Source organism: Equus quagga, chromosome 16, assembly GCF_021613505.1.
Source record: "Equus quagga isolate Etosha38 chromosome 16, UCLA_HA_Equagga_1.0, whole genome shotgun sequence".
NCBI lineage: Eukaryota > Metazoa > Chordata > Mammalia > Perissodactyla > Equidae > Equus > Equus quagga.
The window spans coordinates 65,518,572-65,533,537 of record NC_060282.1 but is presented as its reverse complement, the minus strand read 5'-3'; the positions used below and the strand labels follow the sequence as shown (position 1 = coordinate 65,533,537).

The window sequence follows — 14,966 nt, the reverse complement described above, 5'->3', positions numbered from 1 at the left end:
GAATCCTTGCTAAATTGGCTTTAGTTTACTCTTCCCAAGAGAGAAGCTTCCCTGAGGTAGTCGGAGGGCACAGTCCCGGATAGCAGTTTCGTGCACCTGGGAAAGAAATTGAGAGTCGAGCGCGGCGGGTGGAAATACAGCCGGGCTGAGTATGGGCGATGCGGGTGTTTCCGCAGCCCCAGGAGCGGAAGGGACTGCGCTCCCACCAACGGGACCTCCCGTCAGTCGGAAAAGCGGAGGCAGCGTAGCCGGCAGCGCCGTTCACCCAGCTGGAGCAGGGGTACCGAGGTCCCCGGGTCCCGCCGCCGCGCCGCCGCAAGGAGCCCGACGCGCCCGGCGCGGCGCCGCAGGACGCGCGCCACGCCCCACACCACCCTGCAGGCGAACGCGGGAGGCGGCGAGGCCCCGCCGGGCCGCCGTAGCGCTGCGGCTCGGGCAGCTCCTCCCGCGCCGCCCTCCGCCCCCTGCCTCCCGGCGCCGCGGCTGCTCTGGGCAGGCAGCGCCGCCGCCGCCGCCGCCGCCGCTGCTTCCTCCCCTGCAGCCGTTCGGCCGCTGCGTGACGCGTCGTTTCCTCCCAACATGGCGGCCGGGGCAGGTCGGCGGTGATGGAGGCCGGTCCGCTGCCGCGGCGGGTGCTAATCCCCACAGTAGCCAGGGCAGCCCTGCTCTCGCCGGGCCTCTGAGCCGCCGCCGCCGCCGCCGCCGCCTCGGCCCTCGGCCCCCGGCAGCCGGCCTCCCGGGCTGGGCTCCCTCGCCGCCCCCGGGCCGGAGGGGCGAGTGAGGGAGGTGGCCGGGAAGCGACCCCCGGGCCGGGCGAAGCAGAGGTCCGACGGGCGCGGCCCTCCAGGGGCGGCCTTTCGGGGGGCGGTGAAGCTCGCGGCGGGACCGCGGCTGGTCCCGCTCGCCCGCCCGCCCCTTCCTGCTCCTGCCGCTGCCCTCCACGCCTCCTCTCCCCCACCTCCACCCCCTCGCCTTTCTCTCCGCGCTTCCTCCCCTCCTCCTCCCCCCTCCAGCCGCCGGGAGCCGCGGGTCGGACGAGCCGCTGCCGCCTCCTCTGCGTCCATGTATGAGGGCAAGAAGACGAAGAACATGTTCCTGACCCGGGCCCTGGAGAAGATTCTGGCCGACAAGGAAGTGAAGAAGGCGCATCACTCCCAGCTGCGCAAGGCGTGTGAGGTGGCGTTAGGTGAGCGGGGAGGAGGCCCGGGCGGGGGCGGGGGGGCGGCGGGGTCGCCCGGGGGTTCGCCCTGGGCCGGCGCGGCTGACCTCAGGGAGCCCTGGCCGGGCTCTCTGCTGCCCGGCTGGAGTTGACAGTAAGTCGCCTGGCTGTGGGGCAGAGGCAGACTGGAGGAGGAAGGGCAGTTAGCTGGGCTTGGGATCGACTGGAGAGTGAGGAGATTGTGTCGGTGGACCTTGCGGTGCGGACGGGATTCCACCCTTTGTGATGAACTAGAAGACGAGTTGTTGTTTATTAGTTTGGAAATTGAGGTGGAGCTGATTTGTCGGGATTGGGCGTGGGAAGGGTTCCGTATCGTAATTTCGATAACTTTATCGTTTGGCGTGGTACTTTGGGAACAGAGGCTGAAGTTGTTCCCTTGTTGACAGTCTCGAGAAGGGCTTTGCAAGAGGTGCAGCCCGTTCTGACATCTGTCCGCCTCCGCCACAGGAAAAACATAGAGTAATGTTGTATCTGACTGGGCTGACCTGGAAGAACTAGACCGGAGGTTAAGGGGTGGGGGTGGCGATATAAAGGCGGGGAAGGAAAGGACCTTTAGATAAGCTGGTTTTAGTGATGAGGAAGCGGGGTGGGGGGGGGGGGGGGTTTAAATGGGGAAAAGGAAAAAGACAATGACACCCACCAGCCACATGTCTGGACAGGGGCAGCTGCTCTCAAGCTTGAATTGTGATTTCTAGTTCAGACGGAAGAGATGTAGTGTGATGAACCCCATAGAAGGGTCAGTCCAAACAATACCTATAGCGAGGACGGGCAGACGAGGAATTGTTAAAGGGGAAACACTGACAACTCTGTTGCATCCATCAAAGATGAAATCATTTAAGGAGAGACTAGGACGCTTAACACGAAGATGAGTTCCTAATGCTTACACCTTATTTTGTAGCACAGGAAATAGACTCGATCAAATTGATGAGAAAATGAAGCTTGTTAAACGGGCTTTGGAAAACAGCGTTCTTGAGGGGGAAAAAAAATCCAGGATAACTCAAATGTATGCTAGAGTAAAGGGTCAAGACAGCTTAAAAGCAACTTTGCCTTTTAATTACTAAAATAAATAGACTACTTTTTAACTTGCTATAATAAGCTATGCTGTTTTTTCCTTCTTTTTTGGATCCTTAAAAGTGGTGATATGAAAAACATTATTGAAGAAATTTCATTTAAAATTTTTGAATCTGTAGTATAGTTTAGTTTTTTGACCCCTCGTGGATCAGAAGTTTACCATTTGTTATTCTTGTAGCTAACAAAAGACTGTTCCAGGTGAATGAGAAGACATTGTACAATGGTAAAAATTGAATTTATATCTAGGTCCTGAAAGGAATAGTTATTAAATTGGGGTGGGATGAGGGAGAGAGTGATTTTTAGAATTTTTAAAAGAATTATTGTAGGTTTATGAATAACTTGCAGATTCAAGAACTCAAGAGATTCTCACAAGTTTTAGTTTTTGAGGCCAGATTTTCCATATTAGAGTATATTTTTAATATACTAAGTTATAAGTATTAGACTGAAGAAATAAAGTGTGTTGTGTACATGAATTTTTCCTCTCCAAAATGCTAATATAAGTAAATGTATTTTAATGGAAAGCTCACTGGAAGGAGAGTCTGGTATTTTAGGTTCAAATCCCAGTTCTGTTACATTGCAGTATGGTCCCTGGGCCTTAGTTTCCTTCTCTGTCAAATTAGGATATTGGACTTAATGATTGTAAGGCCACCTCCCCTCTAATGTGCCAAGAATGTGAATGCACTATTCTGTTAAGTTGTGTCTTGAATATTCCTGCCCTCTTGATTGGCACCTTTAGAGGGCCTATAGGTTGGTCCTTGCCGTTTTGAGACATAGGAACTACTTGGTAGTGTGTGTGCCAGCGTACCAGGATTCTCTATTCCAGATTTTGCTAGTTTTTTCTTTTTTGTTCCTTCTGTATGATTAGCAGAAGCTGAGTGTGAGGAATATGACTACCCAGGCAGGGCCTGGGCACCAGAGTACTTTCTTTACCTGAGATGTATAAGACCTTTTCTCACATTTCATAAAAGTTAGTTTAGCCTCCTACAAAATCTCACTGAGCAATCTTAGGGTAGTTAATTTCTAGTGAACTTTGTTTCTTCCCTTCTGATCATCCATCTACATTATCACCCAAACATAAGTTGATAGGGAGGGCTCATTTCATCTTTGCAGAAAATATAGTGTCTTGCAGTAAGATGGTATCCCCCAATATGCATTGTCTCTGGAAACTATTGTAGACTTCCCCTTTCCTCTTCACTGCTGAGACCTGGGCCAGGCCCACTTTGGGCTCTTGATAACCCATGTAGCCATCAAGCAGGAGGAGAAAGTAAACTGGAATGACCTGGTTTGATCATCCCTGGTCTGTACGTTGTGAGTGGATAGGAGTTGGATGGTGGAGGTACAGAGGTGGGTGTTATAATCCTTCTAAATAGACTTTCTGAGTAGACCTTCTGAATATACCTGCCTGCATTCATTGTCCCCTTCAAATTTATTGAACACTTACCATGGAGCTGAAGGGAGACGGACAGTAAACAAGAAAATACATAGTATGTCAGACTTTTAATCCTTTGTTTTAAAATCACCTTATTGGCATGTGAGTAGATTTCAGAGCTCTGGTATTCGAAATTAATTCAGTCACCTTTTAACATAATGGCTAATTATAAATAGGTTTTCTGTAAACAATAGTCATGAAATTACAGTTCATCACATATTCTTTAAAAAAACTATTTTTTTTGTTAAAGTATAATTTTTAGGAAACCTTATCTAGATTAGGGGAGATTTTACTTCATTAAAACAGAATCCCTTCTCAAAGACGCTACATAAAGGAACTTTTATTTTCACAAAAAGAAAAATAAATAATAAAACCTTTAAAGGGGATGAAAATTATTTAAAAGTTTTATCAAATACTCTTACATGTCAGACTTTCTTTTGAAGTAAACAATGCTTAATAAAAGAAAGAAACAAACAAAACCTCTCACACTTGCGTTGTTACAATCAGTGTGAAGCCCACAGGCCCAGGACCTGCTCTAGGTTGCCCTCTCTTGGTACTTGCCCCTCTACAGCTCTCTGCAGCGAACACTGAACTTTGCAGAGCTTCTAGGCTGCCCTAGCTTAGCTTGATCCATTCCTGCTCTCTAGAATCCTGAATTAAAAATAGTCTGGCCATCTGCTGGCAGCTGAGACAACAGCTGAGCTATTTTTAGTTTCAAAGAATTTAGGATTGTTGCGGGATTGGGCTTGAAGGTAGCATTGTTTGTCTTGGAGTGGGTGCAGTTGAGCCATATTCTGGTCAGGCCTCTAAGTTTCAGGAGTTTCTTTGATGTTAGGGCTGTGACTCCTTTAATTTCTGCTTCTAGCATCAGATATCTATGAAGATGTTCTGCAAATATTAGGATGAACGAGTTCACGGATGGAGGCTGGCCAGCACTGATACAGAATAGAAGTGAAAGGGGTGACTGGAATAGGAATGAAATGGGTGACCAGAAGAAGGTTTTAGAAGCGTGGGACGCATACAGGGGCAGTGTAAGGGTGGTTTCCCAGCAGAGATATGGGAGAATGATGGAGAAAGAAAGGAATTGGTTAGAGAAGTAATTTTTGCAGCAGACAGGGTGTGAATTTGTGGTGTTCATCATATTTTAAAGTGATCTTACTGATTTAGTTTTCTTATATAAGTGTCCATTACCTATAACTGTAGTCTCCCTCAGAAATGTAAATATAATATTTAGGCTAAAAATTTACGGAACTTGCTTCCTTCTGCACTGCCAATCCCACCCTGATTTTGGTTAACAGTATTATAAAAAAAGGAATATATAGGGGCTGGCCCCGTGGCCGAGTGGTTAAGTTCGCGCGCTCTGCTGCAGGCGGCCCAGTGTTTCGTTGGTTTGAATCCTGGGCGCAGACATGGCACTGCTCATCAGACCACGATGAGGCAGCGTCTCACATGCCACAACTAGAGGGACCCACAACGAATATACAACTATGTACTGGGGGGCTTTGGGGAGAAAAAGGAAAAAATAAAATCTTTAAAAAAAAAAAAGGAATATATAGGTGGAGAGGAAATTACTTGAATGCTTTTGGCCTAGGTTTTATGCTGCTTTTGGTAATTTCATTAATTTTTGTCACTCCACCATTTATGAAAAAATAATGACTCACTTCTAAATAATACCCTGCAGACAGTGAACATTTTAATTATGATTTAAATCCATTAGCAGATCTCCTTTTATATCTTCCTTCGTATCTAAAGTAAAGGTGCTTTCAGCAAGCCAGGCTGCCAGAATTTTTGAGATAGCTAGAAAAAAGAGCGTAATGAATGAAATGACTGAAAGAAAGATTCTATTAAGTTTGAGTTGAAAAAAATAAGTTTGGGTTACAGTGTGTACTCTTTCCATTGTGAAGATTTACAATGCACATTAACATAGTTAAGATTCTGAAAAGTCCTCTAAGAAAAAAACCTGCTTGATTTTGTTTAGTGAAGTTTTTCCCAAATTTATTTGACCCTTTTTAGTATCCGCTAACACTCCTAGGAAACATTGTTCCTTGGAATTTACTTTGGGACACTGTTTAAGATAAAGAAAGGCAGAGCAGATACAACAGCCCAACTACTGATGAGACCATTCTGTAGAAGAATCATGTGTTTTGGGAAAGCAGGAGTCCTGTAGACAGTCTGGGAAGGAGAAGAAGGTCAGAAATAAGGAGCATTTGGGAAGAGTGTTATCAAGATCAGAGGACTGCTTGCTTACTAGCTCTTTCTTTTCTTTCCCATCCTATCTAACGGCAGGCAGCTGATTTGACTCTCCTGATGTTTAACTTGTAGAGAAACTTTTGTTGGTAATTGTTTTTTCAAAGCAGGACAGAAATTTATTGTGAATGGGAAATAATTTGGGGAATTATTTGTCATAATATTCCTCAAAAAATGGAGCAGGGGATATTTGAAAAGGAAAAGTGCATAAATAAATTATTATTGTCATTCAAAATTAGATATATTCTTTATTCAGATGGTTGTTGAACTAGTATGTGTCAGATACTGTTCCAGGGCTGGGCGTCCAGCAGTGAACCAAGCATGCTTTCATGGAACTTAAATTCTTTTGGGTTGAGGCTGACAGTAAACAACAAAGTAATATATATTATATTGTCAGATTGTTATTATCTGAAGAAATATTTTAGAAGGGTAAAGGGAGAATGACTGGGAGTGTGACATTAGATAGTGTTGTCAGGAAAGGCCTCTCTTATGAGGTGACATTTCAGCAGAGAAGTGACGGAAGAGATTCATCCTTTCAGATACCTGGATGAAACAGAAACAGAGGCAAAAGCAAGATAGCTGTGTGCTTGGTACATTCCAGGATGAAAGGCAGCTTTTGTGGCTGCGAGGAGAGTGAGAAGAGTGTTGGTAGGAGAGGAGGGCACCTTTGGATTTTATTCTATCTGTGATGGAAGACACTGGAGTTTTGTACAGGGGAATGACATAGTAGATTTGCATTTTAAAAGGCTCACTTTGGCCAGAGATGATGGCGATTTACACTAGGCTGATAGTAGTAGAGAGAGTGAGAATTGGTTGCATTTGTAATATATTTTAAAGGAGTTCATAGAATTTGCTTATGAGTTGGTTGTCCGACAGCTATCTTGTAGCCAGAGCTTCAGGATGTTTGAAGATAGCATTTACCATGATGGGAAATACCAGGAAAGAAACAGCTTTTGGGAAATAAGTTATACAGTAAAACATTTTCATCCAACCCTTTACATGTATTTTAGATTTTTTTTTTTTGCTGAGGGAGATTCACTCTGAGCTAACATGTGTGCTAGTCTTCCTCTGTTTTGTATGTGGGTCATCATCACAGCATGGCTGCTGACAAGTGGTGTAGGTCTCTGTCTGGGACCTGAACCTGGGTTGCCAAAGTAGAACCTGCTGAACTTAACCACTAGGCAATGGGGCTGGCCCCTACAATTTTTTAACAGTAGAATTTCTTGATAGTATGATAGGATATTTTCTACTGAGAAAAGGACACAATTAAAATGTAAGATATTTATACTGAGAATGCCCAAGACAATTTCAAATTTGAATTGTCAATTTTTTTCCAGTGAGGTTTCTTCCTAAGGGAATAAGCCTTTCACATAGTATTGATTACAGTACACAACTAGTCCTGGCCCCTTTCTGGATTAGGATCTTTGCAGATGTAATTAGTTAAGGTTCTTGAGATGAAATCATCCTGGATTTGGTGTGAGTCTTAAATCCAGTAACGGGTGTTATTGCAAGCAGAGGATGGGACACAGAGACACAGAAAAGAAGAAGGCCATGTGAAATAGAAGCGTAAATTGGAGTTGTGTTGTCATAAGCCAATGAACACCAAGAGTCATCAGAAGCTAGGAAGAGGCAAGGAAGGGTTCTTTCCTGGAGCCATCAGCAGTGGTATGGCTCAACCAACACCTTGAATTCAGACTTCTGGCCTCCAGAACTGTGAGAGAGCAAATTTCTGTTGTTTCAGCCATCAAGTTTGTGGTAATTTGTTAAGGCAGCCCTAGAAAACTAATAAAAGTTCCCTTTATCCTAATCTTTCAGACCCTGTTTGATTTATTTGAGCTTTCATTTATAAAGTATACCATATAAATGTTTAAATAATCAATACTGTCTTTGGCTGGTCTCTCTTTCATGAATCTAGAAAGCGATTATTCTGAGGCTTTAGTGTGGGTGAGCCTCTTGAAAAACTTGTTGAAAAAGAGTCCTGGGCCCAAGTATTTAAAAGTTTTATGTTCTTTTTTTTTTTTTTTTTGAGGAAGATTAGCCCTGAGCTAACATCTGCTGCCAATACTCCTCTTTTTTTTTCCTGAGGAAGTCTGGCCCTGAGCTAACATCCGTGCCCATCTTCCTCTACTTTATATGTGGGATGCCTACCACAGCATGGCTTTTGCCAAGCGGTGCCATGTCTGCACCCAGGATCTGAACCAGTAAACCCTGGGCCGCCGAAGCAGAACATGCGAACTTAACCACTGTGCCATCAGGCCAGCCCCTGTGTTCTACTTTTGATGTTTTTGTTTGGCTTAGATTTAGACTTGATATAACTAAATTGGTCTATATAGCCTATGTTAGCTTTTCATTTAGGAAAGGTTGTGGAAAACAGTCTTTAAAATATTTCATATTACTGGGCTGGCCCTGTAGCCTAATGGTTAGGTTCCACACACTCCACTTTGGCAGCCCGGGTTCGGCTCCTGGGCATGGACCTGTACCAGTCAGCGGCCACCATGCTGTCTGTGGTGGTGAACCACATACAAAATAGAGGAAGATTGGCGCAGATGTTAGCTCAGGGTGAATCTTCCTTGAGCAAAAAAAGAAAGATTGACAATGGATGTTAGCTCAGGGCAAATCTTCCTCAGGGGAGAAAAAAATCATATCACAATATTACTTCTGGCAGTATCTTAAAAAACTGTGGGACAGTTAATTTTTTTCCTCACCTTTGAATCTGAAAAGGTGTGTGGTGAGACTTCACTTAATCAGCTGTTTAACAACCCTCGTCAATCCAGAACCTTCCTAAGAAATGAAATAATCAGTAAAATTAGAGGAGAGTCCCTCTGCCTTTACTCAGTCTGTTTACTTTTAATTACACATAAGTCCAATAAATTTGGGAGTTTACTTTTTATTTTTTTTATAAACAAATCCTTTTCTTCAAACCATTTTCAAAAGTAAAACTAGGGGCAACATCATCCATGGCACTGTTTGCTGGAGATAACTATTGTTAACCTTATGAAAAACAACTTTATTGAGGTATAATTTGTGTACTGTAAAATCTGCCCATTTTAAATGTAATGATTTTTAGTAAATTTATTGAGTTGTGCAACCATCACCATAATCCAGTTTAGAACATTTCCATCACCGTAGTAAGGTCCCTAGTGCCCATTTACAGTTAATCCATATTGCCACCCCCAGCTCCAGGTGTCCACTAATCTTCTTTCTGTCTCTAGATTTACCTTTTCTGGACATTTCAGATAAGTGCAGTCATACATAAGTTGTCTTTTGTGTCTAGCTTCTTTTGACTAAGTATGATGTTTTTGAGGTTCATTCACATCGTATCAGTATTTCACTTCTTCTCATTGCTGTATTTAGTATTCCACACTGTGGGTGTACTGCATTTTGCTTATCTGTTCATGGTTGATGGACATTTGGGTTGAATGAATAATGCTGTTATGAATATTTGTGTGGAAGTCTTTATGTGGACCGAAGTTTATCTTTCTTGCTTTTTTTTTTTTCTGGGAAAGATTTGACCTGAGCTAACATCTGTTGCCATTCTTCCTTTTTTTTTTTTTTCCTCCTCTCCAAAAGCCTGGTACATAGTTGTATATTCTAGTTGTAAGTCCTTCTAATTCCTCTGTGTGAGCCCCTGCCACACCATGGCTACTGACAGATGAGTCGTGTGGTTCCCTGACCAGGCACTTAACCTGGGACGCTTAAGTGGAGAGCGCCAAACTTTAACCAATAAGCCATCAAGGCTGGCTCCTGAATTTTTTTTCTTTTGGGTAGATGCCTAGGGGTGGAACTGCTGGGTCATATGATAAATTTATGTGTAACTTTTTAAGAAAGTGCTAAGTTGTTTTCCAAAGTGGTTGCACCATTTTATATTCCCACTAGTAACAAATGAGTTTCTCCTACATCCTTGTGAGCCAACAGTTGTTAATTCTTTTATTTTAGCCATCCTAGTTGTTATGAAGTATTATCTCATTGAAACGCGGTTAAATTTTGAAGTTTTTTTCCCAGACTTTATTCTACACAACATACATGCACACACACGAATATGAACAAGCATATTCTTCAAAAAATTGAGCTATTTAATTTCTAAGGTAATAGGAGGAAAAGAAATAGCTAATGTCTACTGAGTGTTTACTGTATGCCAAGTTCTGTGCCAAGTAAGTACATTCTTGGCTTTATCTCAGTCCTCAAAACAACCCTGTGTGCTTATGTGCTATTATTATTTGTATTTTGCAAATGGAGAAACTGAGGTTTAGAGCTTGTGTTTAGCGGAGTCGGAATATGAGTGCCTTTTGGTGTAACGTGGCTGTCCTGACCTGCACCCCTTAAGGACAAAACTGTTTACAGATAACAAATACAGAAAGAGAGAGAAGGGCTTCTATAGAAAGAGAAAGGGCAGAATACTTAACAAAGAAACAACTGAGGAACAGCAATAAAGGAAAATACGGCTGTGTACATTTCAGTGCGTCTTGAGAGTGTTTATGTACTGTGTGTTCATAATGGCATCCTTGAGTACATCATGCAAAAGATCATTTTATTCTGTGTTCTGCTTAAGAAGTCTTGTAGATTCCTGTTTATTTCTTCTGTCTTTCTAAGATCTTTAACAAAATTTTAAAGTTAAATTTTAATGATTTAAGCCATTTGGAAAATTCAAAATTCAACCCAAGGATTTTGGATAGGCTAGCTTTTATTATACTTGTGTTCTTAATCTTTTAAAAATACTCTCACTTGTTTTTTTTTTTGTTTTTAAAGATTGGCACCTGGGCTAACAACTGTTGCCAATCTTCCTTTTTTTAAAAAAAAAAAAAAGATTGGCACCTGGGCTAACAACCGTTGCCAGTCTTTTTTTTTTTTTTTTCCTGCTTTTTATCTCCCCAACCTCCCCCCCCCCCACCCACACACACAGTTGTATATATTAGTTGCAGGTCCTTCTAGTTGTGGGATGTGGGATGCTGCCTCAACGTGGCCTGATGAGCGGCGCCATGTCCGAACCCTGGGCCGCCGCAGCAGAGCGGGCAAACTTAACCACTCAGCCACGGAGCCGGCCCCTCACTTGCTTTTTATCTTAATATTTTGTAGTATTTTCAAATCATTTTAAAAATTGAAATAAAATCTTATTAAAATGTCATAGGAAATTACAAATAAGACTTTGTTACCTAAAAATAACTGGTTGTATATCTCAATGGCTTCTTTTATAAGTATATAAATGTAATTATTGTATAATTTTCATAATTTTCAGTTTTATAGTCTCTCATCATCATTTTATTTTATGTATTTATTTATATTTTTGAGAAAGATTAGCCCTGAGCTAACTGCTGCCAGTCCTCCTTTTTTTGCTGAGGAAGACTGGCCCTGAGCTAACATCCATGCCCATCTTCCTCTACTTTATGTGTGGGATTCCTGCCACATCATGGTGTGCCAAGCGGTGCCATGTCCGTACCCGGCGTCCGAACCGGCGAACCCTGGGCCACTGAAGCGGATGTGCGCACTTAACCGCTGTGCCACAGGACTGGCCCCTCCTTATCATTTTATATTTATCTACATGTCTATGTTGTCTTCCTGCCTAGCATTTTAATAATGTGTCATTTGTTTAAATGTTTTTGAGTTTGGGGATATTTACATTTAAATTTTGTTGCGTAGATTTTTCCTTTTTTTTAAATTAATCCCTGGAAAATTCACTGAATGTTTGTTATATATGCAGAATTATTTAAAATAGACTCTAAGATTGAACTTGCTGGATTAGAGTGTGGTCTTTTATGGCTCTTGTTCCTTAGGCAAAACTGCCATAAATGTACCCCCCAGTGCTTGGTGCGAGTGTACATCAGAGTACCTAGGAAAAAGAGACAGGGTATTTGCTCTCTTTAGTTTATTGGCTTTGATCCGTTTTTATGTAACCATTCCCTTTCATCTTTCCTTGGCATTGTTTTTTTGTTTTAAAAGTAGAAAACAGAGACATAAAAGCTCCTCTTTATAGTTACAATAGGTGTACTTTTGTTTTCTATAAGTTTTATTTGATTTTTTCATACTTTTTTTCTTGAGTTTTATTAGGATATAGTATGAGGTATGTATTTTATAAGTTCATTTTCTCCCTTTGAATTGATAGTCAGATGTTGAAAAGCAGTTACTAAGTAATTTAGAAAACATTTTACCATATCTTATTCCATGTCATTCTCAGTTTGTATTAGAATAGTGCCTAACGTGGTATCTGATAGGATCGATTGGTCCTACATTGCCCCTTATTTATTTTTTTATAATAATGCTTGATTCTTTTTCCAAATAGTTATAGGATTTTCTATTGTGTTCTCTAATGCTTATTCTTAGCATAGTATTAACATATAATAATCAGCGTTTCTTACCTTTTATTCTTATACATCAGATAAAAAGTATTATAGTTGGGAAGAAGTTGATTATTTTGTTTCATCTATTTTTTTGGGTCCTCATACTTCTATTCCTTAAGGGTTAGTTCTTATATGGTAAGTGAGAATGTGTTTAATGCAGTGACAAGCAAAAGCTCATGTGTAATTTCTAATGTGCTTGAATCTGTAGAAGATAAAATGGAACCACATGTATCTTCTAGTAATAGTGAAGAGTAGAAATAAGATTTAGCATGTTTGATAACAGTTAATGCTTAAGTTAACAATTAATAGTTAAGCTTTAAAAAAACCATACCAGTGTCCAAAATAAGTATTTTACAATGATTAGAGAACAGAAGTTTTATAGTAAGTACTAACTGTGTCTGCAACTGTTTTGCTAGAAGATACATGGACAAAAATTAAACTTATATTATCAGAATGTATTTTTTTCCCTAAATGCAATAATGAATCCGTGTGTTTGTATATATGAAGTGAAAGTATTTTCTCTTTGTTCCCACACCCAGCCCCTATTTCTGTGGCTATTAGAGAAGACTCTTGAATGGCAGATTAGAAGGAAAGGTGCTTTTGTTAATAATGTGTAGCACATGCTTCCCTTAGAGTCAACAAGTATCCCCAAGTGTGTGGTCTTAAACTTTTATACGTGGTTATGTCTTCATTGAGTTATTTTCCTTTTGAAATAGTTAAAACAAAAATTTTTTCAGTTCTTAATTTTCTTTTACATTTCAAAAAGCACAGTTGATTAGGTGATTAATATGCAAAAATCTGGTTTCCCTAAAAAAGAAAGGCCTTCAAAAATCATCACCATTATAATTCTTTTTGTTTGGTTTTTCCAGGTTTGAATAAAAAATGTCTTTAGGAATGATTAGTCTTTTCTGTTTTATTACTAAATTAAAAATATATTATGAATAATTAGTGGTTTTAAATTTTATATTATTAAATTGACTATCCCTTGATTTTTTTCTTATCTTTTTGTAATGCTCCCCCAAATAACTTCTACCAATTTGGTCTCATTGAAGTTTTCTGTCTTTAACATTTATTTAAGTTATATAATCTTTCATTAATAGCAAATAAGGAGCCTTGTTTGATTTTGCCACTCATGCATGTCTAATGCTGCTCTATGTAATGTCTCCCTAATTAAGATCTCTCTCACTAGTTTGTTTGACTAAAACTTCTTAATGTAAAGGTTTTGTTGATTCAGTAAATTAATGTCCCTAAATATTTTGTCTAGGATAGTCACTGTTAATAATTTGGCTCTCCACGAGATATATAAGAAAATGAAAATATCTTTCACTTTGGAAATTAAGTGTCAGGAATGTTTGCTTTTCCTCACTTTTTCCATTTTTGTTTTTTAAAAAGTTTTATTTTAGTCCTGAATTTTATATTTTAAAAAAAGTTATCACAGTATTTCAGTTTCTTTTTTTGGAACCACTCCTTTTATGTTCATTTCCTACCCAGTTTCCCTTATTGCTCTCCCTTCCTCCTTTTCAAACCCTCAGAGTCTATCAGCATAGATATATGAGAACATTCTTGGTTCATACAGACATATTTTAAAGCAAAGGAATCAATTTAAAAATAATCAGAGGGTATCCTGACATCTGGTTAACAACCTTCCAAATGACCACTAAGTTGTGGAAACGGAGGAAAATTCACTATGTTGTGGAAAACCAGATGATGGCAGTCTATTACTAGACATTGGAGTAATGAGAAGAAGCTAAAAGGATGAGAGAGAAGAGCTAGGTATGGAGGACAGAAAACAAAGTCGTCTAATATATGTATAATTCTTTTTCCTAAACAAAAACCTTAAAAATTCAAAATTAGGAAAAAAGCAATAATCAAAGACATATTGAAGAAAACCACTGCACTTAAAAAACGCCTGTGTGTACAAACTGCCATATTCCAGGAAGAAAACAACTCAATGTAGAGAGACTCTTAGAAGTCTCAGTCTAGCAATATTATTTAAAATTAAGGATAAAAAAATCGCACAGATATCTAGGAAGAGAAAATAAGCTTCCAAAGAAGGAATTATTATAGTTCAGTTTCTTGAGAGTGCAAGGAAGAGTTTCAGCCTAGGTAAACTTAATAGGAATTCCTGAAAATGATAAAACAGCAACTTTGCTGGTAAACTTAGACGTACTGTTTTACATCTGTTTTTTTAATCTGTCTTATCACACCTCTCTTCTTTTTCCTTTTTTCCTTTCTTTTCTCTCCTTTTTCTGTCTCCTTCGTCTATCCACTCTTTTCTCTCATTCCCTTTATTTCGAATTCTACTTATAGAAAATTGTTAGAAAATATTCAGACATGTCCTGAACATATATGTACAAGTTGATTCATCATTGTGCTCTTTATAATTGCTAAATGTTGAAAATAACTCAAATCATCAACAACATGGGATTGGTTAAATAATAGTATGCCCGTACAATGGAATACTACAAAACACTGAGGAGTAATGTGGGGGAAATATATTTATTGATATGGGAAGTTGAGGGAGTGGAAAAAACAGATTATATATTAGTATTTTTCGTAGAACAAATATGTATAGGTATACATACAAAAAATGTTGCAAATACAGGAAATTTTGACAAATATGAGACATTTCATTGTCTTGTGGTAGAACTACAATAAAATATTTGTA

At 40.2% G+C, this 14,966-nt stretch overlaps 1 protein-coding gene across 1 annotated transcript in view; it reads left to right on the top strand.

Moving 5' to 3' along the window:
- The first annotated feature begins 912 nt into the window (after positions 1-912).
- ARFGEF1 (ADP ribosylation factor guanine nucleotide exchange factor 1) overlaps positions 913-14,966 on the top strand; it is a 150,428-nt gene continuing 136,374 nt past the window's right edge. Inside the window, exon 1 of the mRNA XM_046641682.1 lies at positions 913-1,186. Coding sequence (XP_046497638.1) covers positions 1,063-1,186 — 124 coding nt within the window. The 5' untranslated portion in view covers positions 913-1,062. The remainder of the gene's footprint in view (positions 1,187-14,966) is intronic.